The sequence below is a fragment of the Podarcis liolepis genome, assembly GCF_965112155.1.
Source record: "Podarcis liolepis genome assembly, chromosome: 10".
In the NCBI taxonomy this organism is placed as follows: domain Eukaryota; kingdom Metazoa; phylum Chordata; class Lepidosauria; order Squamata; family Lacertidae; genus Podarcis; species Podarcis liolepis.
The window spans coordinates 21,097,619-21,124,451 of NC_139562.1; the positions used below are offsets into that span (position 1 = coordinate 21,097,619).

A 26,833-nucleotide genomic window follows, 5' to 3' on the forward strand; every position below is an offset into this window, starting at 1 on the left:
GGAACAACTCTGTCTTACAGGCCCTGCGGAAAGAAATCAGATCCTGCAGGGCCCTGGTCTCATGAGACAGAGCGTTCCACCAAGTTGGGGCCAGTGCTGAAAAGGCCCTGGCTCTGGTTGAAGCCAATCTAACTTCCTTAGGGCCTGGGACCACTAGGGTGTTGTTATTTATGGACCTTGAGGCTCTCCGTGGGGCATACCAGGCGAGGCGGTCCCGTAGGTACGAGGGTCCTAGGCCGTGAAGGGCTTTAAAGGTCAAAAGCAGCACCTTAAATCTGACCCTGTACTCCACCGGGAGCCAGTGCAGCTTGAAAAGCACTGGATGAATATGCTCCCATGGCAGAGACCCCGTGAGGAGCCTCGCTGCAGCATTCTGCACCCGCTGGAGTTTCAGGGACAGCTTCAAGGGCAGCCCCGCGTAGAGTGAATTACAGTAGTCAAGCCTGGAAATGACTGTCGCATGGATCACTGTGGCCAGGTCGGGGCGGGAAAGGTAAGGGACCAACTGCTTGATGCGGCGAAGGTGGAAAAATGTCGCCTTGGCTGTTGCTGTGACTTGGGCCTCCATGGAAAGGGAGGCGTCAAGGATTACACCCAAACTCTTAACGGAAGGCAATGGCACTAATTGGGCCCCCGCAAGAGAAGGGAGTTGGTCCCTCATCCCCATGCTATCCCGACCTAGCCATAGGACCTCTGTCTTCGAAGGATTTAGTTTCAATCGGCTCCCCCGAAACCATCCAGCTACAGCTTCCAAGCATCTGGTCAGTGTGTAAGGGGCCGAGTTGGTGTGGCCATCCATCAGCAGATAGAGCTGAGTGTCATCAGCATATTGATGACAGCCCAGCCCAAAGCTCCGGATAATCTGGGCAAGGGGGCGCATAAAGATGTTAAAAAGCATTGAAATCCATATACTGGATAAAGGTGAGCCAATTACAATCCCTCTCTCAAACCCACCCAAACTGTACCATTTTTGGGTGATAGTGAAAATAAACAGGAGTAGATCCCCTTCTGCATAGTTTCCACTGAAATGTGGTTTCTCTTCACAGGTGGGGAACCTGTGGCCTTCCAGAAGTTGCTGGACTACAACTCCCATCAGTGTTAGCCAATGTGGCCAAAAGTCAGGGATCATGGGCATGTAAGGAAAAACTGTAACTGTGAGTAAACTAAGAAAATCTCTTGCAGATATCCCACAGAAATAAATGGGATTGCAGAGCAGTGTGCAATATACAGTGTAGTTTTACGCAAAGACTATCACATCCCCAAAGTGAAGCATGGAGGACAACACTTCTGTAGATGATCTGCACAAAATAAGGCAGGGGTTTTTGCTGTTGGCAAACTTTAATTTGTTTCTTTGCTCATTCCCAGTATTTCAGGGCAAGCCCTCCTGATGTATCTCTCACACATGATGAAAAACATAAAACACACCTAAAAACATATTTTAACAATTACAGAGATAACCATTTAAACCAGGGGTAGTCAATGTGGTGCCTTTCAGATGTTTTTGGATTCCCAGCTCCCCTTGCCCCAGCCAGTCTGACCAATGGTTGGGAATAATGGGAGTTGTGGTCCAACAACATTATATTACATGTATTTGCATGACTAGCAACCAAAGGATGATGGGAGTTGTAGTTCAACAACATCTGACTAACATGCTGGCTACCAATAATTTAAGTGATTAAAATACCCAGCCCAGCACCTTAACTAAAAGCATACTGAAACAGGGATGGCTTTTCAGATGTTCTTGGAGTCCAGCTCCCACCAGCCCCAGACACAGCAGCCGATAGTGAGCACTGAAGGCAGTGCATCCAATATCATCTGGAGGGCCAGAGATTCCTCACCTCTGAGCTAAAATGAGCTGGCCCCTACATCTCTACCACCTGTGTTTTGCAAGAAATGGTTCTGAACACAGCATGAAAAGCTGGTGCAATCTGCACCTGAGCAAAGAGCATATCACAGTAAGCCCCACAGCACTCAGGTCAGGACTCTAGCAACAAGACTCTACCGCAGCAGTAGCAGCTTATCAGAAGAAAGTACATCAAGCCAGCTGGCCGCCGTTTTTGAATACTGCTGATGCAGCTGGCCAAAAGGCAGAACTTCAAACATAATGCCGCTGTTATTCTCCAAACTCCACTGACTCAGCAATCGGTCAGGTGACTCACGGAATCAACAATGCTTCTCCATTCACGATAAACCTGTTCTTGCTCTTTAGCCTCCTCAGGAAAGGGGCAGCTCAGTAGCAGGACACATGTTTTGCATGAAGAAACCCCCAAGTTTGATTTCCACTTAAATGGTCATGGAGCAGACAATGAGAAGGACTTCTACTGGAGACCTTCAAGACCTTGCTGGTCAGAGCAAACAACAAAGGGCTAGAGCAGGGATAGCCAACACGGAAACTGTCAGACTCCAACTGCCATTAGTCTCAGCCAGCATAGTCAATGGTCAGAGATGATGGGAGTTGCAGTCCAGCTATCAGGAGGAAACCATGTTGGCTACCACTGAGCAACAAAGTGGGATGACACAGCTTCATGTGTCCTTCTTTCTGAGCGCACAACTTATTGGGAAACAAGGCATCCTTTGGGAGAGCCAAGACATTCTATCTCCTAGCCTCTGACTCACTCACCCTCAGTCAGTGAGTCTGTCATCACAGCCAGAAAATATATATTCATTTCTCTGAATCAACAGCACCAGGGAATCAAGTCTTGGCTAGTTTTGAAGCTTCACAGGAGTGACCCTATTTACAGGGTAGCTTCCTCCTCTGGTGCGTCTTTCTTTTTGTACCTCTTTGTACTTCTCCAAGCAGGATTCCACCACAACCCCTGCTCCTCCATGCTGCAAAGAGCAGCTGGAACCAAGGAAAAGTTGCCCTTGATGCAGCCTCCCACAAAGTTGGCTAATTTTGTGGAACCAAGTGCTGAAATCCAGTTACACAAAGTACCTGGGGACAAGGACACGGAACATAAAAAGAAGCTGCTGGATCAGACTAAGGGCCAATCTAGTTCAGCATCCTGTTCTCACAGTGATCCACCAGATACTGCAAGCAGGAAGCGAGCACAACAGCACTCTCTTCACCTGCGATTCCCAGGAAATGGTACCCAGAGGCCTACTGCGTCCAACAATGGAAGCAGAACCTAGCTATCATGTCTAGTAGACTCCAATAGCCTTATCCTCCATGAATTTGTCTAATCCTTTTTTTAAATCACCCAAGTTGGTGGCCATTACATATCACTTATAGGTGCAATATGTAAGGTAAAGGGACCCCTGACCCTAATGGTGACAACTGTGGGGTTGCAGCGCTCATCTCGCTTTACTGGCCGAGGGAGCCGGCGTACAGCTTCCGGGTCATGTGGCCAGCATGACTAAGCCGCTTCTGGTGAACCAGAGCAGCACACGGAAGCACTGTTTACTTTCCCGCCGGAGCGGTACCTATTTATCTACTTGCACTTTGTGCTTTCGAACTACTAGGTTGGCAGGAGCATTGACCAAGCAACGGGAGCTCACCCCGTTGTGGGGATTCGAACCACTGACCTTCTGATTGGCAAGTCCTAGGCTCTGTGTTTTAACCCATGGCGCCACCCACATCCCTATGGTGCGATAGTTGTAGTTTAATTATGTGGTTCTCAGCAGGGTAAGTGACCTACTCAACTAGGGCTCATCATCTTCAATTCTGGGTATTGCCATGCAAGGTCCAGGTTTCTTTGCCTGATCTCTGGGTGGCAGGTGAATCAAGCAGGGCGTCCCAGCCTTCTTTCTCCTAACCTGCCTAGCCTGACTTCTTCTTGTACTGCATTCACTCTCTCTTGCCTCCTGCCCTTCAGTTTCCCTTTCCTCTTTAAAGGGGTCTGGCCTCACCTCTGGCTCTGCCCTCTACATACTTGTGACAATTCCAAAGCCTCTGGTTGTTATCTAAGTCAATCTGAGGTAGGAAGGAGCGAATCTGTCAATTCTGGTTTCACTCAGTTTCTCATTTTCCTAGCCTTAAATTTAGTTTTCCACATGAGTTTGCAAATTCTTTTTAAGTTCTCATGAAAAGTTATACGCATTTCTTCTAGAAACATTTTTTGCAAGCAATTTTCCTTAATATAATGCACGTTTGTATGCATGCACAATTTTTTATGCCCAGCATATGCATTTTTGTATATGTTTACCTGACCGGAGAACTGCATTGCAATATTCAGAGAAGGGCAAATTTTTAAGGATGACTATGAATTAGGTCGATTCACATTCAAATGTGAACTGAATTGAATTTCTTCCCCATGATGTCACTCATAAATGACAGTGCCCATGCCACACTGGGTTGATGCTGGCAATGCCAGGGTGGCACAGGGGCATCTCACCAAACCCTGACACTGTCCCGATAAGAATCAAGCTTCTGCTCAAACAAACCCTGTTCCAGAGGACCTTCTTGCCCCCATCTTCTCCCTTGCTTTGTCCTACACTTTTGACCCACTGTCTAGGTCAGAAAGAATAGTCTTTGGTGTCTTCACATATTCCCTCCTCTTGAACTATTGCAGCATCAGGTTTCCAGGGGAATATATTCCTGAATGAACTGCAGTAAGCAGGAGTCAGAGATTAATGAGCCTCAGAATCCACTAATGTTTCATAATAGGTTGCTAACGCTTTAATTCCCTTACGGATTTTTTTAAAAACCAACCCTTGTTAGAGAGAATATTTGGAACTGTAATGTGGAATGCAAATGCTCTTTGTGAAAGAACTGTGGATCATGTTAGGACTTGTCGTGGGATTATAAATTATTTTTGATTTACTATAGCCTCCCCCCTTTTTTGCTAGGGAACAGACAACTTATGGGACTGAATGGTAAAGCACATGGAACAGATCCATATTTAATGCCAGAAAAAGCCAGGGGCAACCAGAGGTTTTTAACATCTTCCAGCTATTCATGTACTAGCATGAAAACTATTTCTTTATTTAGCATAGTTCTCAATGTGACTTGAAGAACAGAAGGCTCTGGTTTTTTTAAAAAATAAAACCTCCAAATATAATTGATTAATAAACTCAGGGTCATGAGCCCCACATTGGGCAAAAGATTCCTGAATTGCAGGGGTTGGAGTAGAGGAGCCTCATGGTCCCTTCCAACTCTACAGTTCTATTGTTCTAAGGGAAATCTTCACCTGCCAGCAACATGAGGACATGGAAGTTGCTAGGCAGATATCCTTTGGCAAAGAATTCCAAAGAGTGGGTGCCAACGCAGACAAGGTCCTACCTTAGATACCTTCCAATCTTTCATCTGAGGAGCAAGGATACATGAGCATCTCAACAGTCAACCAGAACAAAACTGCACTTCTGCAAGCACATGGTGCCCGTGAAAAGCCAACAAACAGGACCTGGGAACAACAGCATGCTTCCCTCCTGTGATTTCTAGCAACTGGTATTTAGAGGCATACTGCCTCTGACAGTGGGACCAGAGCTTAGCCTCCATCATGGCTAGTAGCCATCAATAGCCCTCTCCTCCATGAATTTGTCTAATCCTCTTTTAAAGCAAGCTAAGTTAGTGGTTGTCATGGGCCAGGAGTCACCTTCATCTGCTGAGCAGTAGCCTGCAGTAGCAGGAGGCAAAGTGACTCCACCCGCTACTGATCAGCCTTCTTGCTCCTAATGAGAACCAACTGGCTCCAGCTTTCTTAAGCAGGGTTTCGAGCCTCATTCGGTTGCTGGAAACAACATTTGTCATTACTGGCCAAACCTTGCTGCATCTTGCTTCTCATGACCTTGGACCCTCAGCTTTCTTGACCTCTGGACTGTCTGACTACATTGGCCTTTCTCAACTTGTTGGTCCCCAGATGTTGTTGAACTACAACTCCCATCACCCCTAGCTAGCAAGGCCGGAGCTCAGGGATGATGGGAGTTGTAGTCCAACAACATCTGGAGACCCACAGGTTGAGAACCACTGGACTACATGAACTGAGATACTCCTGACCTTAGGACTGGACTGGACCTTGTATACGGACTCTGCCTTCAGGCAAGTTCCCCCCTGAGACACAGCTGATTGGCTGGTTTCTCCCTCCACTGAGCTCTGCTGTGGCTGGCAGCACAGGACTACGACAGTGGCTATTACTGCCTCCTGTGGGAGTGAGTTCCATGGTTTAAGTATGCATGAATCTCCCAAAATTCAGCTCCATTAGATGTCTTCCCATGACAAAAGTATTGGACATCCAATGATGCAAAATGGTGGACGTTTCTGTGAGCTTCTGCATGCAAAACATATGCTCTACTGCTGAGCTGTGCTGAGCTTTTGCGAAGATCTTGCAGACCCCACTTACTTGCATCCAAGGAAAAGCCAATGCATCCAAAACCAGGTCAGCACCAGCATGATGAGGGAGATGGGTAAGCTGAGTAAGAACCAGGTTCCAAAATTCACCACTTCAGCATTGGGATAATGGCTGTAAGGAAATCAAAAACAGCCACTTGGTACAGTTACAGATAGTGTATCTGAAGAAGTGTGCATGCACACGAAAGCTCATACCAAGAACTAACTTAGTTGGTCTTTAAGGTGCTACTGGAAGGAATTTTTTTATTTTAGCCACTTTGTAGTATGCTTTTTCAGGCAGCATCAGGGACCTATACGATGCTTTTCCCTTTTCAAGTTCACCTTGTATACTGCCTTTAAAATACCAAGTAAACAAACGAACAGCCCCCCAAAAGATTAGTATAGCTCAGTTGGTTAGAGCATGGTGCTAATAGCACCAAGGTTGCAGGTTTGATCCCCATATGGGACAGCTGCATTGCAGGGGGTTGGACTAGGCGATCCTCAGGGTCCCTTCCCACTCTACAATTTTATTATTCCATGAAAAGTCTTCATCTGCCAGCATCAGAAGGATAAGGAAGTTGCTATGCAGAACTCCCTTGACGTAAGTTCCATAATAGACAAGTCAGAGCATTAGTTAATTTCGCTCCGTATTGGTGACTCCGACTCTCCATAAATCTTTCCCAGTCCTACCTGGATTGAACCTGGCTCCTTTTGCATGCCAAGCATGGGCCACAACACCGAGTTTCAGCCTTGGATGTGTAATCTGTGAAATGGCCTTCAGGGTAACCTGAGAGATAGCAAGTTTGGGCTCTTTGGTTGGCTGAGCAAACACAATAGGTTCCATTGTGGAGAACTCTATATAAGAGATCTTGAGGGGGCGGGGGGAATTCAGAGCACCGTCCTTAAATTCTGTTTTCCCCTCTCAGGCATTTTATTCCCTCCTCCTCTCCGCCCCCCCTTGCTAATCGTTAAACAGTAAATTTGCATGAAAATATTCATAAAATCAGATCGTTTTTCTTTTGAAGTAGTTTAGGCATGCCTTTGGCTTCATTAATTTCCCATCTATTGTTAACATAATTTGCTACATTAAAAAGCATAATGATGTTGCACTTGAAAGATTATTACTTTGCAGGGGGAACAAATCACTAGAACAGATGGAGCCGTCCCAGAAACAAAAAGATTCCCCCCTCCCTGCCGCCACCTCCCCTTCAATTCCAGAGCCTGTAGTGATAAAGAATTAGAGAAGAGCATAAATAGAAATGAAAAAAGAAGCCTGTTCCGTCTAGGGTACGGTTAAAAAAGCAGTGACAAAGTCTGCTGGTTCAAAGTGACAAAGTCTCGCTACAGATAGGTAGCCGTGTTGGTCTGCCATAGTCAAAATAAAAAAAATCCTTCCAGTAGCACCTTAAAGACCAACTAAGTTAGTTCTTGGTTTGAGCTTTCGTGTGCATGCACACTTCTTCAGATACCAAAGTCTCGCTGGTTCAGCGAGAACTCTCTCTTGAGGAGCCTGAAGCAGGTCACTATTTCTCAGTCTTTGCTCACCATCTGTTATACGGGGACTGCCTTTGCTTCCTTTCAGGGCTGTTATAAGGGTCAGACACAATAGGAACCAGCTCCATGGTGAAGGAATGACCGCCAGGTGTGGAGCACACTTCCACCCGCAGACAAGCCATAGCTGTCTGAACACCATGCCCTCTATTTAACCTTTGCTCTTTTAGTGGTCTGCCATGCCCTGTCTGTGACCTTTGTCTCCTTTGCTATACATTCATTGTTCAAGGGGGGAATGGCGAGGTGGAAACAGGTGTCAAAATAACTTTGTACCACCCCACGATCTTGGGATTGGAAGATGTGTAAAGGTCACAGTCCAAAATGTATCTGACTGACTTTGCATATTGTGCTAATAAAAAGAGCCTCAGAAGATAGCTGACAGCTTGCTTGTGCATCGCTCACCTGCATTACCAACTCCTGCCATTCACTTCACATGGCTTGTAACCACACCAGGTTACCAGGTCCTTACACTGGTCTTGCTAAATGTGCACTGTGCATGCATTACTCACTTGTTGAAATACTCCAGGAAGATGAGGTTTGTGGAGGTGCCTATGATGGTTGTGAGTCCCCCAATGGTTGCCGCGTAGGAGATGCTCAACGAGAGGCACTTGCAGACCATCTGATCGTGCTTGGTTGGGTACCGAGGCTTACTGCTTAGGTCTAAACTTTGAGGCTGAGGTGGCAGAACAAGGATCTGAGCCTGTAAAGAAACCACATCATTTAACACATGTCTGTATGTTGTGACTCTTGGGTGTTGTAAGCTGTTTTGAGACCTACACCGTGAAGAGCAGGGTGTACATTTTTAAATTGAAAGCAAAATGCAGGGCGGTCCACACCAACCAGCATTGCAGAAAATCACAGGGCAGATATTGTTAAGCATAAATGGTTTAATTCACACTGAAATGGGAATGGCTATGAGTATTGGTGAAAGGGTTTAACTGGAAGTTTCTACTGAAGCTAAGTTAAGAGCAGAAAGGGCTCTCTGAGCTTCACTGATGGGTTGATAAATATGCTTTCTGTGTACCAGGATGCCTGTGTTCTGCAGACAGCTTATTTTCTCTAAGAACTAGAAAGATTCAGAACAGGTGTCTTCTCCAGTTCCCTGAAAACTGCTTCGTCAGTGACAGAAATAAAGGCTCAACAGTAATCGGGCTGCTGATCCACATGCAGCCTTGCGGGAAAGATTCAGTTCAGACGGGTTTTGTTGGGAGCTCATAATCCTCAAATCACGTGAGAAGTCCAGGGCAATAGTTGGCAGACTTTCCGCCTCAAATTAATCATGTCTGGAATGGTCTTGGGCAAATTGCTCTCTCATTCTCTCAATCTAACATTCATCTCTCAAATGGGATGCAAGCCAAGCCTAGTGCCACATGAGCCTCAACACTTCAGCAGGGGCTGGCATTGAAATGGGTCTCCTTTAAAATATTTTATTCTGATCAACACTGGGTGACCGAGTCTTTCAGCTGCCATTTTAGTTCTCCACAACGCTGAAGAGTGACACCATAGTATATGACAGACAAATCATCTGGTGTTGATGACTAATTAGGAACAGTGTTGCAGCCATGGTGTAAGTCAAAGAAGGGTGGGGTTATCAACACAGAAGAACCCTGTAACAGGGCACTTTGTCAAGTCAGGATCCAGCCCTACACACTGAGGGAAATATCACCTCATGATAGACTGTTTAATATCAAAAAATAGGAGGAGTATTATGCATATGAAAAGTAGTGGCATATCTCACCACTTTCCTGGTGGGATCAGACCAGAAATGAATGAAACTTTGGACAAGGGGCTTAGTGCTTGCCAGGGTCAAAGGGAGTCAGCAGCCACCAAGAGCCCTTCCAATATCATCACCCAGGGCGGTGTCCTGCTTGAGGATACTGTCAGATGCTGGGTGTGATGTTTTTGATGTATTTCCATTCCCCTTTGGTTTTAATGTATTTATGTGGGGGGTTGTTGTCTGTTTGCTTGTTTAGAAGTCACTTTGGGTTGCCTTGGGCAAGATAAAGTGACTAACCACTTTAAAAAATAATAATAGGGTTGGAGGAAGCCTCACTGGTTTCATCACCCTGCTTCGTACCCGGCAGGATCACCCCGAGCTCCAGAGGTCCAAGGGAAGGAAAAGAGCTGGAGAACAGAGCTGGAAGCACAGTGCTTCTCTGGCAGCATCTCAAACATTCCCGAGTCTTATGCATGAGGAGGAAGCAGGGCTCTAAAGGCACATGTTCTGGGTCAGGACTCTGAAGATCATAGCTGTCAACGTTTTCCTTTTTTTAAGGGAAATTCCCTTATTTGGAATAGGATTCTTCGCAAGAAAAGGGAAAAGCTGACAGCTATGCTGAAGATAGGTCAGGTAAGGTAGGGCCACAATACAATTAAGCTGCCCAGGCGCAGCCGAAGCATCGCTGAAACAACATCTGTCTTTCTGTGCTCCCTGGGGCTCTGCGCTGGACAGCTCCCATGCTAAGCTGAATGTTCTTATCCTGGACCCCTGGGGACAGCTTTCGAACTGCATAGCTGCAGTGGCAGAAACAGAGCAAGTAGGCCACAAACACAAACAGTCCCTGTCATCAAATGTTCTGCTTTTTCCAAGCAATGGTGATAAATGAACCTGGGGTTATTCATTGTCTCTCTCAATAGTGGAGAATGTTCTTACCTGAGGGAGATGCTGCCCGTTGGTTTTGGAGCTCACAGTTCCAATTGTGTTGGCAATCATGTGTACGCCGTTCATGTTCTATATATAGGAAGAGAAATCCCCCTTCATTAGAAAACAACTCTTTCAGTGTCATTCCAGGACACCAGTTGGATGGAAGCCAGTTTGAAATTCCTGTGTGGATATTTCATGTTATCGGAAATATTCTGTGCAATTCACTGGCGGAGGAACAGAGGAACGGAGGAACGGGGTGGGGGGGGTGGGGGAGCGCACTGCCCCCTGCACCACCAGGGAGGGGGGGTACCATCACGGCCACCCCCTGGACACGTGCCACACAGCCCCCCCCACTGTGCCAGGTGCCACACCCCCGGGAAGCACGCCACACCCCCTAGGACACACACCAGCCACACACCAGCCTGCTCTCTGCCCCCGGTGCCAGAGCATGCAGCTTTGCCACTGGTGCAATTACAGAAACATTATCAAAGTTGCTGCCTTATCCAGTAAAAAAATAAGTTTTGATGTAGAGTAGGTCTTTTCAAGTCAAGACAACACTTACCAAACAATTAGGGCCAAATAAAATGTTATTCTTAATGCACACCATGCAGCCACATTGACCAGGAAGTCAGTGGGTGAATCAAAGTGCATGAGAAGAGGAGGGATTGTGTGAGCGCAATAATTTTATGGAATGCATGGGTTGGCAAGACATCCCATGCTTCTGAAGGGGGCATTTTTTTTCTCAGGTGTGGACAGGGCATGAGGCAGCCAACATCAGAACATCCTTTCTCCACTTTTGCCCAAAATAGAAAAGGTACAAAGAAACTGACTGCTCTTCAAAAATTACTTCCTTTCCCATGCTTCAGGAGATACGTTTGCATTTTGTATTAAAATTCTACATGTGGGTTTAAATTATAACCTAAGCAGGCATCTCTACTTTTAAGCACCAAGGGATCTAGAAATGGAGTGCTAATGGGGACAGGATTAAGCCACCTTCAAGTGTTTGCTAGTACAATTCTTTCGAAAATCGGCTTTTGCCAGCCCCCTCACAGAACCACTGCTTATGTAGTCACCTAATACCCAACGTTAAGTATTGTAATGATCAGGTAGTCACTTGATCATCTGAAACCTTAAACACCTGGTGACTCACAGCAAGAGAGGTTCCCCTGCCCGCCCCCATCTCCAAAGAGCAATCACTGCCTATGAGAAAAAAATGCTTCCATTTGTGGATGGTTTGGTTAGTGGATTAAAAGGATTGTTAACACATTCCCTGTACATTAGGATCAGAGGCTTCAGGAGGAATCAGATTCTGTTCCCTGACCACTGGTAAATCAATCTACCCACACATTAATGCACACTGCTTGACCCAAAGGACGGGGGCATATGAAAGGTGTTACTCCCAAGTGAATGCAATGTTAGCCGGCCCAATAAAAACATTGTATAACTGGCTTTCTCTCTCAAGCTTTATGGTACCTGAAGGCTTGCTAATGAGAGTATTTAGATAACCTCAAACATGATAAATGAGGGTAATTCGTATATTCGTCTGTTAAGTCATTAAGCACTAAGATCAAGTTTTGTATGTGAACATGGGAATTGGAAACCACCAACACATTCTATCTCCACAATGGTAGTAACACCCCATTAATCAGTTGATGCCCCCCGACCTAAAGTAAAACTAGCACAACCTGGGGAAGATATCAAGGCACCTAAGAAATTGCATTAGACCAAGTCAGGTCACTGATCCTTACGGGAGGCCAGGTATGTCAGTTTTGTTCTCAAATCAAGTCATTTCTCCCTAAAAGGCAAACAAATATCTTCTTCACCATCCCTCTTGCTTGGTATTTTTCTCTCCATACTGATTGGCAGTGACTTTTCAGGGCTTTGGGCAGGGGTCTTTCGCAGCCCTGCCTGGAGATGATGGCGACTGCACCTGGGAGCTTTTGAATGCCAAGCAAGTGGGTTCTACCATTGACCTCTGGTCTCCCCCTGATTCACACTACAGGCCTGTGCTGTGCATGCAGCCACATCAGACCTCTGTAAGCAGAACAGAAGTGCGGCATTCCTCTAAGCATAGCATGTTGTGCTCCTCCAGACACATTAAAGGGAAGAAAACCATGCAATCCTGTGTTGCTTTCTGTAGAATCAACTTGTTATTTTACAGAGTGGATTCAGCCTACAAAAATATACCTTCGAATGCATCAGAGAGCTGAGGTCAGCAGTTGTAGCACTGCAAAAAAAGAGGATAATTAATGTTGATTTGCCGCTGTACAATTGCATACCATGCAAATGAAATATGGCATTCTAGATGGGGTCATCCAATTCTATGCTTACAACTACCCAGTAAAGAAGGCTAGGCTGACAATAATTGGCCCAAAGGAGTTTCCTGGCAGAGTAGAAACTTGGTTCAAGCCAGATCACCACTGTGGTTCACCCAAGTGGTGTCCAGTTCTGAGAAGGTACAATGCTGGAATGGGAAACCAGTTGCTTCATGTGGAGTGGGGCTTCCAATGTTGCTGGACATGGCAGGAAGGAGTTGCCCTGCACCAGTTTCCCCACCACTGAGACTAACATCATAATAAACCCTTATACCATAGTTCCCAGGGTTCTTTGAAGAAGACCATAGCTTTATATGAACTTCCCTAGATTGGTAGGTTAGAGATATGTCCATGGCACCACCTCTTTATTTTACAGGAAAGTCACAGGTTGAAATACGAGAGATGCCATAGCTTTGCTTCTGTTTGCCTAGCTCTGGTTCTTAGCCTGCTGCACAGAACCAGTATGGTGAGTGAGGAGCTTGCCTGGGCAAGAGAAAGGGAGAAAGGAGGACCGGTTTCATTTCTTCCTTCATCTCCTGGGCTTTCGGTGTTCCGTACGCTGATTGGTAAGTCATCTTTAAAGAGAATGGGAGAGTGGGCTTTTGGAATCAAGATAAGGCCCATGGGAAGGGGAACCAGTGAGCTAGTACTTAGCTTCTGTGCATCTCTCAGGATTCCAACCTCCCATCTTTGGCAATCACCTGTGAGAGGTTTTAGTCCAACTGACAATTGTCCCTGTGCTTAGAGAAGCTTGACTGCAAACTGCTTCATTCTATAAACAAACTGAGCCCTCCAAGTCATCCCACCAGCCCATCCAATTGGTGTTTGCCACCACAAACACATAATGTATATACTGACTGTAGGCATTCATATGTATGTATGCATTCACCACCCTGGGACCTTCTGGCAATGGGCAGACTACAAAAGCTCTAAAATAAGCAAATGATGTGAAAGAAAAGCAAATTACTTGGCTGCATCCACACTATACCTTTAAAGCACACTGGAAGCACATTTCCCTCCCTCAAAGAAGTCTGAGGTTTGGTAAGGGTTGCTGGGAATTGTAACTTTGTGAGGGATGAATTACAGGGCCCAGAATGATTGTTTGGGGTGTGTGCTTTGAATGTGCTTTAAAAGTATAGTATGTACACAGCCTTAATTTCCATTTGAAATAATAATAATAATAATAATAATAATAATAATAATAATAATAATAATAATAATTTTGCTGTTGATTAAATGTCTATATCACCCTTCATCCAAGCATCACAGGGTGGTTTACAATACAATAAATAAATAAAATAAAATAAAATACATAAGGTAGTAACATACAAAAATGATACCCCACCCCCCAGTCTGAAATGCCATAGATTGTTTAATTAGCCAAAGGTGGGGAAAAGGGGAATGTTTTCACCTGGTGCCTAAATATATGTAACAAATGAAATGCCACTCTGCACACAAAATTCCAGCCACCACCACCACTACCATGAACCATTCCTAAGTGTGTCTGCTTCATGTTATACATCCCATTATATATTCCCTTAACATCTAAAAACCCTTAAAATAAAATAAAATCTTTGTGATCATGCCATTTGCTGGTCCTGCTTTTATATTTTATCTCATTGTGACCTGAAAGGGTTCAAATGTCCATTAGAGCTGGACGGGCTTCATTCTTACTCCTCGTTGATGAAAAAGAGCTCCAGGGACGTTTGCCCACGCTTTTCGCCGAGACCTGTAGCAGGAGAAAAAGGGGTGGAGTGCTGGCGTCTGTTTCTCCTATATGCATTTCAGAATTTTTGTACGCTAGGATTGGACTTAGCCTTCAACCCTTCCCTCCCTGCTTAAAAATGCATTTAAATAAGATAAATATAATTATGAGTTACTAAAAAAATCAAATCAAATCAAATCAAATGAACAAGAGAGTGTTAAATTATTTCAAAGATTGCTTATCCTTATATAGACCTGTTCGTTCATTTAGTTCATCTAGGGAAATTATACTCATGGCACTACACCCTACAGTATATCATAGAGTGGTGACCCCAAAATGAGCATTTCCTGCTGTTGCCCTTGCACTGTGAAATGCCCTTCCCTCTGCCATATGTGGAACAGCTCCATACATCTTATAAAGACTTGACTTTTTGCCTGGGCTTTCCCAATTTGGATCCAGTTTTACAAGTCTCGAGTCCTCTGAATTTCTGTTCTGTTTGCTTTTGTGTGGGTGTTTTTATACTGCCATTTCATTAGTTTTGCGTAGTAACACAGGAAGCTGCCTTATACCGAGTCGGACCATTGGTCCACCTAGCTGAGTATCGCCCACATTGATTGGCAGAGGCCATCCAGAGCTTCAGTCCAGGTTGTCCCTCAGCCCTACCTGGAGAGTCAGAGGGCTGAGCTTCTTGCATGGAAAACAGACGCGATGGCCCTCCCTTTGGTTGCATTATTGTTTCTGTTATAATAATATATTGCTTGTTTTTTAGACCGGCCGCACACTGACTGCTTAGAGATTTTTGGAACGTGAAGCAGATTGTAAATGCTTATAAATAAATGAACAGAAGTGGGTGTCACCATCATGTACCTATAGTCTCCCGTTCTTCCAGGATGGTGTTGCCAGTGGTACCATTCATCTCGCGGTCATCTTCGGCATTCACTAACTCCTGCAGCACTGCTTCTACAATGGGCATCACCATGGCTGTGGTGGACGTGTTGGAAAGCCACATGGACAAGACAGTCGTGCAGCACATGAAGCAAAGGAGCAGCCTAGAGAATGGGAAAGGAAAGCCCTTTGGGGAAAACTGCAGATTCACGAAGGAAAGCCTAGTTTAGATGCTTGTGGCTTAGAAGGAAATGGGGGTGGGTGGGGATTTCTGGAAGCTCTGAGTAAATTCATGCACTTTTGAATTTTTGTTCTACCCGGACACTGAGGTCCAGCACCGAGGGCCTTCTGGCAGTTCCCTCACTGTGAGAAGCCAAGTTACAGGGAACCAGGCAGAGGGCCTTCTCGGTAGTGGCACCCGCCCTGTGGAACGCCCTCCCACCAGATGTCAAAGAGAAAAATAACTACCAAACTTTTAGAAGACATCTGAAGGCAGCCCTGTTTAGGGAAGCTTTTAATGTTTAATAGGTTATTGTATTATAGTGTTTTGTTGGAAGCCGCCCAGAGTGGCTGGGGAAACCCAGCCAGATGGGCGGGGTAGAAATAATAAATTATTATATTATTATATTATTATTGAACTTGCCCTGCACAACTTAAAGAGGTGTCAAAGAGGAAAGAGGCCAGGGTGGGTAGCCCTGTCCAAGTTAAGGGTTGCCCTCCCTTGTGGGTTGTCCTTCAAGGGACAAACCCAAGGGTGGGAGGGGCCAGAGATAAAAGTGGTTGCAGCAACAGCTGTGGCTCTTTCTTTTGCACAGTAGGCTACACTTGAGCCATGCAAAAGTCGGAGGTCCGACACACACATCACACAAATGCACGTCTCCATTCAGGGAAGCAAGGGACATTATCACACAGTTCAAGGGGAGTGTGGCCTGGAAAGAGTCCTGAGGGCCAGAAAGGGGAGTCTGGAGGACTGCATATGACCTATGGACTAGAAACATCATCATCTTCATCATTACCCTCCCTAACTGGCTGGGTTGCCCCAATCACCCTGATCTAAATGAACTGAGAGCAGAAATTAAACCAGAATCAACAAAGCAATAAGATGACGGACCAAAGAGAGAAGAAGTTGGCAGGAAGAGGGAGGGAAGGATATTTTCATCCTATTGAAGCAGACGCCACACTTGTCCTAGTGATGTATCTGGAAATCTAGTGACTTATTTATTAAGTGTGTGCCTTGCATTCTGTCAGCCCACTGGGCTCCTGAAGCAGTGCTCTCGCTGGCTAATAAGCACCACTTGACACTTTAATGACAGCGCTGTGTCTTTCTTTTCAACTCCTCTCCCTCCCTCTCCCTCTTTCTGTCATGGGTCAGGAGTCGGCTTCACCTGCTGAGCAGCAGCCTGAAGGAGCAGAAGGCGAAGTGACTCCACCTGCTGCTGGAGGGCCCATGACACTCTTCCTCTCTCCCTCCATGCTGTGAAAAAGCAGGTTCACTCACATGCCTGGTTTCGCTCCGGCCATCATCACCATGCGCAAGGCGATCCGTTTGTGCAGGTTCCATTTCTCAACAGAGGCTGCCACACAAATTACACCCATGAGGAGCAAGGTGGTGTTCTTGATGTATTCAGCAGCCACCTGCAGAAAAGACGAGGTGAGGGTTGATAAACCTCTAGGGAGAGCTGACTGCTGGCAGAGAAACATCCTAGGAGCAGGTGTAGAAACAGCTAGAAAAAGCTTTTCCCCTCCCCTGCCTAGACTTTCATTCATTTTTATTTCCCCCCTGTCCCCTATGTCCCCTGTTCAGTCTGATTCATAAACCACAGCAGAATTCGACTTCTGTCTAGAGCTGGAGAAATCTGCCGGTTTGGGTATCTTTCAATTTCTCATTCTTCCAGTCTCTCCACGTTTCTGCAACAATTTCTGATTTATTTATTTTTAAAGAAATCCTCAAGAAACAGGCCCCAAAGTGACCTTTAGAGTCTTAATAAGCTTCCAACCCCAATATCTAAAATGCTGCCTTTCTCCATATAAACCTGCCCAAACCCTGAAATGATCAACTGAAGCCCTTTTCTGTGAGTCACCTCAAAGGGCCGTTGAAGAGAACAGGCCTTTTCTTTGGTAGCTCCCGATTTATGGAATTCTCTCTATGGGAAGGTCTACCCAGTGCCAACTTTGTCATCATTTCGGGGCCAGCAAATATTTTTTTAATATGCATTTTCATTAATGTATTACATTCTTGGAAACTGCTTTAGGACTTATGGAAAGTCATCCATGAATCCAATCAGCAAATCTGCAGAGCCACCCACGCCTCAGGGACTCCCAGGCCATTGCTGGCAACATGTGAACTGGCTACCAAATAAGCATGCTTACAATGGGTTGGCAGCTTCCCCCCCAAAAAACTGAGGCTGCGTACACACCACATATGTAAAGTACATTGCACCCCCCTGCAAGAATCCTGGGACCTATCGTTTACCCCTCTCAGAGTTCCAATTCCCAGCATCCTTGTCAAACTACAGTTCCCAAGATTCTGTGGGGAAGCCATGTGCTTTAAATGTGCTCTGAAGGAATGCAGCCTCAGTAGCATTAGCACATGGCAGTTCTGGAAAATCAGAGCCAAGTCACTATGGTAAACTGGAAAGCATGACGAAGGTTTTCTCCCCATTCAAGCTGGAGAAACCTGCTGCCTATTGCACAGAGCCGTGTGCTTGTAAGAACATTAGTCTTTGTATCTGCCACGCTGCAAAGAGGTATGAAAGGGATAAAGTGGAATAATAAAGGCTTTTGTGCTTCTGGTTGACATGGATTCTTTCCTTTCCATTCAAGATTACGCTTATTAAAACAATGGTTGCATGTGCTAACCAGGGGTTGGGGTGGAGGTCGGAGAGAAAGTTTATGATGCAGACACAAGCCAAGAAGAGTGAGAAAAGAACATGAAAGTGTCTGTGAGGAACCTTTTTAACTAAGGTGCTCTATTTTCATGTTGCATTTGCACATATTTTTTAAAAGAAACTCTACTCTGAGAACTTGTTGTTAATGGGAAGCATAAAAACAATGTAAATAATGAATGAAGTGTTCTTTGCTCTGTCCAAAAATACAGATTAGTCAAGGAGCATGAATTTTGCAGTGCACATCCCTTAGTCGTAAAAGCAGGTGTTATGTGTTGAAAAGAGAAATGTGCATGCCTGCTGCTCTCCAGTACTAGGGAGAAAGTAATACAGTTGGCCCCAACCTTCAAATACAAAGTCACGGAATGATCCAACATAATAGAATCACAGCATTAAAGAGATCAATTAACCCAGCTCCCATGCTCAGTGCAAGATCTGCAATGCAGACTACAGCCTCAGTATTCCTACCCCCTGGCCAATGTTTAAATACCTGCAGCAGACAGCCATCTGTCTTCTTCCTGAGGCAATCTGTTGCCCTGCCAGATAACTCAGACCATTAGGGGGTTGCTCCTAATGTTGAGCCAAAATCTGATTCCTTGCCATTTCTGCCCACTGGTTCTATCCCTGCCCAACAGAGAGCACAGCTTCTCCATCTTCCTTATGTCCGCCCTGCAATTATTTGAAGGGCCGGCATGCACAGGTGACTCAGGCCCCAGTAGCACGGATAAGAAAAGGACACGTAAAGTCTGACCTCGCTGGATTTCATGACTCCAAACAGTGGATAGAGGAAAGCAGGAACAAGGGCTGCTGCCCCAAGTGGCACTGCCTCTGAAACCCAGTACACTGCCGTCACGATCAGCACATAGCCACACGAGGCTTCCTGAAAGAAAGGGAGGAGAAAGTCAATTGAGCTGTAGTGAAGCAATGGCATTCTCTCTGGCTTAGGCAACTTCATGGAGGAAAAGGCTATCAGTGGAACCTAGACATGGTTTATTGATTGGTTGATTTCCAATACCTATAGAATGCTTTTTGCTATCAGTGGTACCTTGGTTCTCAAATTTAATCCATTTCGGGAGTCCGTTCGACTCCTGAAATGGTTCGAAAACCAAGGTGCCGTTTCTGTTTGGCTGCAGGAGCTTCTTGCACTCAATCAGAAGCTGTGGAAGCTGCTTCGGAGATTTGGTTTCTGAAAAGCCTTCGCAAACTGGAACACCCGCATCCAGGTTTGTGGCATTCGGGAGCCAATTTGTTCGGGAGCCAAGCTGTTCGACTACCAAGGCACCACTGTAGATGGTTGCAAGTTGGTTTACACAACAATCAATAGAATAATCCCCAATTCAAATTATACAGTGTTTAAAAGAAACAGAAACTGCAGGTCCAAATGCAAGGACAATAAATAGACATTGCACAACCAACTGAGAGCATTCTCTAATTTGTTGCTACAAGGCATTCCTATCTACTTACTCGGCATGTTTAGGGGAGTTACTTACCAGGCAAATTATTCAGGGTTGATGGTGCTGTGGATGGAAGAAGGACTGAAGATCTGTTGCAGGCAAATTGCTCAGGGGGTTTATTGTTTATTTATTTAGGTCAGTGATGGCCAAACTTGGCCCTCTAGCTGTTTTGGGACTACAATTCCCATCATCTCTGACCACTGGTCCTGTTAGCTAGGGATGATAGGAGTTCTAGTCCCAAAACAGCTGGAGGGCAAGTTTGGCCATCACTGATTAGGTGGTTTAAATCCTGCCCCTCATCACTCGGACTTCAGGGTGGGTTACAGCAGTGTCAAACCCAATAAACTTGAACATCTCCATCTATTCAGTATATAACACAAGTATCTCTTGGGCTTGGAACTGCCCACTCAGAAGACCAGGTGGAAGAAAACAGTCTTCATTTGGTTGCCAAAAAGAATATACAACCTAAGTGCAGTGGGGAGAGTATTTGATAACTGGCTGCTATTGCTGAGAAGACCCTCCATTGAGTTACAGTTCCTTCTATGCCAGCATTGTTGAAAGAACGTCCCAAACCAACTTGAAAGCCCTGGCAGGATTATATAGGGAGAGATGCTCCTTCAGTCTACATTGATGCAAGTGTAGAAAGGAGAGATTCTGGTGTGCAATCCACTTGCTAAGGGGAGCCCATCTCTCCCAACATCACCACCACCTTTATCCTGGTCCGGACAGAAGAAACTGGCTTCATCGCTTGTGTAGATGAAAAACCAGGCCAGGCTGGGTGTTAAAGAAGGACAGAACTTTCTTTATGTATGCTACAACAGCAGCAAGAATACTTATTGCAAAGTATTGGAAGACACAAGAACTACCCACTCTGGAAGAATGGCAGATGAAAATGATGGATTACATGGAATTGGCGGAAATGACTGGCAGAATCCGAGACCAGGGAGAAGAGTCGGTGGAAGAAGATTGGAAGAAATTTAAAGACTATTTACAGAAATATTGCAAAATTAATGAATGTTAGAATGATGTTGGATTGAAGTTAAGTGGTTTCTAGCTGTAATGGTATAAAAGAATATGAAAAAATTGGATTTTTAACAGGTGAAAATTTAATGTTATAATATATTAAGATTAAAGATCAGGATAAAATAAGGAGGGAAAGGAATTGCTGAATTAATAAATTGAACTGGAATACAAAAAAGGGAAGTATGAGGAGGTCCGGGAAACAAGCAAATGAAAGATAAGTGACAAAAAGATGGAATTGTTTTTAACTGTTTTTTACTTTGTATTTTTTCTTTTTTCTTTTTCTTTATGTAATATTGTGAAAACTTTAATAAATATTTATTAAAAAAAAGAAAAGAAGAAAAAGAAAAACCAGGCCAGGCTGCTCTAGTGGCTGCAGCTTTAGACATGCACACAGCCGCTCTCGGAAAGGTACTATAATCTTCCATCCTTAACTTTGTTTTGGTACTTAGCCATTATGTAACTCTGATTCAAACGGTTAAGCTCTCCAGCACAGGGTCCATTATTATTCCTTCATTAAGGGATCTGACTGTATTAAAGAACAGAGGCCATTTCTCAAGCGCCTGTAGAAGCAGAAGCAATCAGAATTGGCAGCTGCTGTGACCCAAAGCTCTGATATGCATGCATGAAATAAAAGCGTGTGAAAATCATGGGTTGCCCCATTTCACCCAGTGTAAGAGAATGCAGTCAATGGGCCAAACACAATGGATGTTTAATAAACTGGCAGGAATGCCTTCTACTGATTCAGGTTATTTGTCCATCTAGTCCACTATTGTTTGCTCTGACTGGCAGCTTCCCACCAGCTTGAAGCTGATCATTTGTGGACATCATAAATAAATTGCTGTTTATTCTGTGTATTGGATGGTTTTGTTGGTTTTAGGTATGCTTTCCTCTGCCAGTTTTTGGTAATTTTCTAGTGTTTTTGCTTTATATTTTGCAGCTGTTGGCCACCTTGAGCACAGATTGATGGAAATAATAATAATAATAATAATAATAATAATAATAATAATAATAATACTCTGCCCATTTGGCTGGGTTTCCCCATTCACTCTGGGGAGCTTATAGCATATATAAAAACATAGGAAGGATGGAAATTGAACAAATGAATAGGACTGCACTCAAAATAAGGCTAAGGAGATCATTCCATAACTCGGAGTCCAAAAATATTTGGAGGGCACCAATTTGGGGAAGACTGATTTAAACAATTGCCATTTCACTCCAAAGCACCCGACTCTATCCTTACGGAATGCTAACCAGGTTAAGGATGTGCAGAGCATCCCTAAGATATGTCACTAGTGTCACTGAAATCCTTTCCCCACTTTGTCTCAATAATCCTCAGAAGTTTCACAACCAAGCAGGAAATTCCAAATTTGCCCTGGGCTTCAGGGCAAAACTTAGGTGGAATCTACACACATATAAAAAACACATGCTGTGGCAATGCTTTTTTTAAAAAACAACAACAACCCACCGTTTTGAATAATATATTGTATTTGCCATAGCTAACCATCGCCACCTAGTGTCACATTTCTATATTGCACTTTGCAACGTTTGATTTGCAGCTGTATATCTGAGTCCTTAGTGACCATCAAGGATCTACAGGATTCTTTCCTACTGCCCTCAAGACATTTTGCTGTTTAAGTCTCTTTGTTTCCCTTAGATTTTTCATCTGAACAGGAACCTTCAAGTCAGCGATGGGCAAGCAGTGCCCTGCCAGTATGGTCAATAGTCGGAAATGATGGAAGTCGTAGTTCAGCAGTATCTGAAAAGAGTGTGTTGGCCCATCTAGTCCAGCATTCTGTTCTCACATTGGCCAAACTGTTGCCCTTTGCCCTCCTGTGATTTCCAGCAACTGGTATTCAGAGGCATTTCTGCCTCCAAGCAGTGGCGTAGCGTGGGTTGTCAGCACCCGGGGCAAGGCAAGTAATTTGCTCCCCCTAACCCGTGGATTTGCGCCCCCTAACCCTAACCCCCAGATGTTGCGCCCGGTGTGGCCGGCCCCCCCTGCACCCCCCACGCTACGCCACTGCCTCCAAGCATGGAGACAGGGCATAGCCACCATGACTAGTAACCACCGTTATTCTTTATCCTCCATGAATTTGTCTAATCCTCTTTTAAAGCTATCCATGTTTCCCATTTAAGTGAAATTCAGTGGGAACTCCTGCTACATGCCCACAACTGATGGTGATGATACGCCATCAATGTACATCTGATGAAGATTATCCCCAAAACACACAGCAGGGAATATAAATTATTTGCTGCAGACATTTCTTCCTCTGATCTTTTGAACTCACTGCTAGCATTGATGACTTGGTTATGTGGCAGGATATTTACACTGGCTGTGATTCAGGAAAGCACATGGCTTAGAGCTGTGCATGCCGCAGAATATTCTGCTTGTTTTCCAAACAGCAACCTCTGACTCTACTGCAAAGAACTGAAATTGGAGAGGAGCTCCAGAGCAATTTGTCATACGGAGTTGAGCAATAGGATGGAGGTTTGCTGTTTGAAGAGCGAAAAAGGAAAACAAAAGAGGAACACAAAAATCTGGCCGAAGGAGCGCAAGCTGACCTTAAGGCAAGCGGAAAGATATTTTGAATGTAAACAGCTTTATTCAAAAATATACACAAGCCACCTTTGCACTGTGCAAACCGCACTAAATCAAAGCATGAAGACCAACAATGAATCAGAAGCAGGGAGGCATCTGGACCACTAGATGACAAGGGAGTGAAGGGTGTGCTAAAATAGGGCAGGGAGACTGCAGAGGAGCTGAATGAATTCTCTGCAGTTATAGTGCAGATTCTAGGAGGTGGGTGTGCACAGTGGCGTAGCGTGGGTTGTCAGCACCCGGGGCAAGGCAAGTAATTTGCGCCCCCTAACCCGTGGATTTGCGCCCCCTAACCCTAACCCCCAGATGTTGCGCCCGGTGCGGCCGGCCCCCCCTGCACCCCCCACGCTACGCCACTGGGTGTGCATCAGTTCTGTGTGTCCCTCAAATAATGAGGCAAATCTGGGTGCTTCTGGGCAAACTATCACATTGCTCAGTTAGGTGGTACTGTTAGCTAGGACCATTTTGGAGGATCAGAGATTCCCCAACGACAAATTAAATTCATCAGTTGCTTTTTCGCCAAAATTGACTTACAATATATATATAGGGAAGGCACCTATATATAAGTGGCACCCTCCCACCAGATGTCAAAGAGAACAACAACTACCAGGCTTTTAGAAGACATCTGAAGGCAGCTCTGTTTCGGGAAGCTTTTAATGTTTGATGGTATTATAGTATTTTAATATTCTTTTGGAAGCCGCCCAGAGTGGCTGGGGAAGCCCAGCCAGATGGGCGGGGTATAAATAATAATATATTATTATTATTATTATTATTATTATTATTATTATTATTATTATTATTATTAACAAATATGTACATTTAAACTGGCATAAAAGAAAAAAAGATAAAAGACAACCCTTCTGTTAAAAGGCAGGATTAAAACATCCCACCCCCACAGGCCACAGACAATTAAGAGCCAAAGGCCTGGCAATAAAGAAACATTTTCATGCATGGCCTTCAAGCTATGTAATGATGGTGCCAGGCGAGTCTCCCCAGGGAGAGCATTCCACAAGCAGGAAGCTACCACTGAGAAGGCCTTTTGTCATGTTGCCACCCTCCTGACCTTCCAAGGCAGGACACACATATGATGATTGTAAGGTCTCGGTTGGTTCACGTGGGGAGAGGTGATCCTTGAAGTCTTGAATGTTGCCTCATCTCATCCCCTCACCTCCTTCTTTTCTGGGAAATGAAACTAAACTGAGTGGGGAAACGCCTAGAACTTGAGTGCAGAGGGGTGCAAAGGTGAAGGATCCATTCTCCTGCCACGCTGTTGTGGAAGCACCCCCCTGCCCCCCCCCACCCCAAAGAGGGAGGATAAGGTTGGATGTGTCAGAGAATGGATCATGGGGCGCATTAAGTGGCAACAGATACTCAGGGGAGGGGAAAGATTCATTCAGCCAATGTTAATTCAGGAAAGACTTTGCAGACATGGATTTTTACAAGAGATTTAAATGAGGCTTAATGTATGCATCTTTTGTATGTAAACAATGGATATTCTACTAGCAAAGCCGCTTATGAATGTCAAAAATGAAACAATAAACCAAAGCAAGTATCAAAGTGGCTGAACATAAGAAGACCCCTACTATCCTACTATCCAGCATAAAGTAGGGCTGCCATAGGTCTGGGATTTCAAAGGTGAAATTGATGTCCGGGAGTGTGTGTGTGTGGTCTGAAAGGTGGTGCTTTGTCCTGGATTTTAGGCAAGTCAATTGAAAAAAATCTAGCTTTTTTGGTTATATATATAAAAAAAAGCTCAACAATTTTGGAGTGTCCTGGAGTTGAAATTAATATGGCAACCCTAGCATAAAGATTCAAAACTTTTTCTATTGGTCACCACACGTCTAGTGATAGTATCAGTGGAAATCCCAGGTGGAGCTACTTCTTGAGATGTGATTCAATAATATTTGGGATCTGGCTAGTTCAAAATGACTAACTGGGCTTAGAAGAATCATGAATGGAAGAGACCTTGTCTTCCTTCCTTGTTTTCATAGGTAAGGGAAGAAGAAAGCAAAGCTCTCCCACCAGCCTCACAAACCTGTCTGTGGAGTACTTATATGGACTGCCAATGTTTCAAGATCATGTAAAATGACATTTGCCTGGCACCTGCTTCATATAATATACACTGGTGGTTTAAAGAGCTACATTTTCTCAGGTTTTAATCAACACATTGCGGCTGGTTTTTTGAGCAGCTTTAGAACTGCTATGGTTAAAGTTAAAAATAATAATAATAAAGAAGAACCCTCTTACAGAGAAGGACTGAAGCTCAGTGGTAGAGTGGTCTTACATGCAGAAGGTCCCTGGTTCTGGCATCTCCAGATTTGGGAAGGACAACTGGGAAGGACTCCTGCCTGAAACCTGGGGAAGCTGCAGTCCATCAACATAGATAATACTAGATGTGCCAGTGGTTTGACTCTGTATAAGGCCGCTTCCTACATTCCTCCAGGATCAGACCAAACCATTGTCCATCTCGTTCCCACAGCGTCCAATCAGGTTCCTCCAGGAAGCTCACAGGGCACGAGGACAATAAACCACTCGCATTGTCTCTTCACAGCACCAGCTGTCCACTACCACACTACTTTTGGACCTCAAGATGCCATGCAGACATGATGACTAACAGCCAAGGGCTGACTGGCAAGCCATCAGGAAGAAAAGTGATTCACAACAGCCGTTTTATTAATCTCAGCTAAACCATAATCGGCCTCCGTGGGGCTATTTAATGATCAAGTAACTAGGCTATCGGATAACTGGGCTATTTAATGAAGAAGTGCTTAGAAACCAGCTTGTCGTGAGTAGGCACTCTGCGCTAATTTCTTTCCATTCCACTTGATCCACCGAGAAAGACCGCAGGGTTTTCTTTCTGACTGAGTTACGCAATGTTAAATTATTGTCTGTGCTTCGATTCTTCGTGCAGAACACAAAAGGATCAGTTTGATTAGTCATTCTAAACTGCAGCTTATGATCCTCCAGAGGGAGGGGAGCACTGCAGCTGAGTCTCGCTTCTAAAGATGGTGTTTTGGAAACCAGTGGACACATGGGATAATTGGGTGCTGGTTCGATGCCTTATCATTCGGCCTGAGTGAATCTGCCGATTTCATAGAACTGTAGAGTTGGAAGGGAACCTAGTTCAACCCCCTAGAATGCAGGACTCTCAACGAGCGAACCCATGGCAGACGCCCATCTGTTCATTTCAGTTTCTCATTTCTCCCAAGTTCAGCTCTCAACATTTCTGCATCATTCTGCATTTTGTTTCTTGTTTTCGTTTGTTACTATGTTGTGTATTTTTGTGTTTTTATGTTGTCAACTGCCCTGTGGACTTTGGATGAAATTTAATAAATAATAATGCAGTAAGCAATTTCCCCTCATATACACATTTTTGCAAATCTACATAACCCCTACTATAACAACAGTAAGCCCTGCAATTTATCTGGGAATTACATTCTGGGGATTGTGCCTAAAGCCAAAATGGCATATCGTCAAAACATATTGGGTTCAATAATGGGTGGGATT

General features: G+C 44.7%; 1 protein-coding gene across 3 annotated transcripts in view; it reads right to left on the reverse strand.

The window, feature by feature from the left end:
• SLC13A4 (solute carrier family 13 member 4) overlaps positions 1-26,833 on the reverse strand; it is a 41,535-nt gene that overhangs the window by 9,907 nt on the left and 4,795 nt on the right. For all 3 annotated transcript variants that reach the window (XR_014516297.1, XR_014516298.1, XM_083462014.1), the window contains exons 2-9: positions 19,002-19,130; positions 16,864-17,000; positions 15,348-15,529; positions 14,450-14,504; positions 12,648-12,687; positions 10,470-10,547; positions 8,326-8,516; positions 6,279-6,398 (exon numbers count right to left, since the gene is read on the reverse strand). Coding sequence is in view for 1 of the 3 variants with exons in the window: in XM_083462014.1 (XP_083318140.1) it covers positions 6,279-6,398; positions 8,326-8,516; positions 10,470-10,547; positions 12,648-12,687; positions 14,450-14,504; positions 15,348-15,529; positions 16,864-17,000; positions 19,002-19,130 (932 nt within the window). In the remaining 2 variants the exon portion in view is untranslated. The remainder of the gene's footprint in view (positions 1-6,278; positions 6,399-8,325; positions 8,517-10,469; positions 10,548-12,647; positions 12,688-14,449; positions 14,505-15,347; positions 15,530-16,863; positions 17,001-19,001; positions 19,131-26,833) is intronic.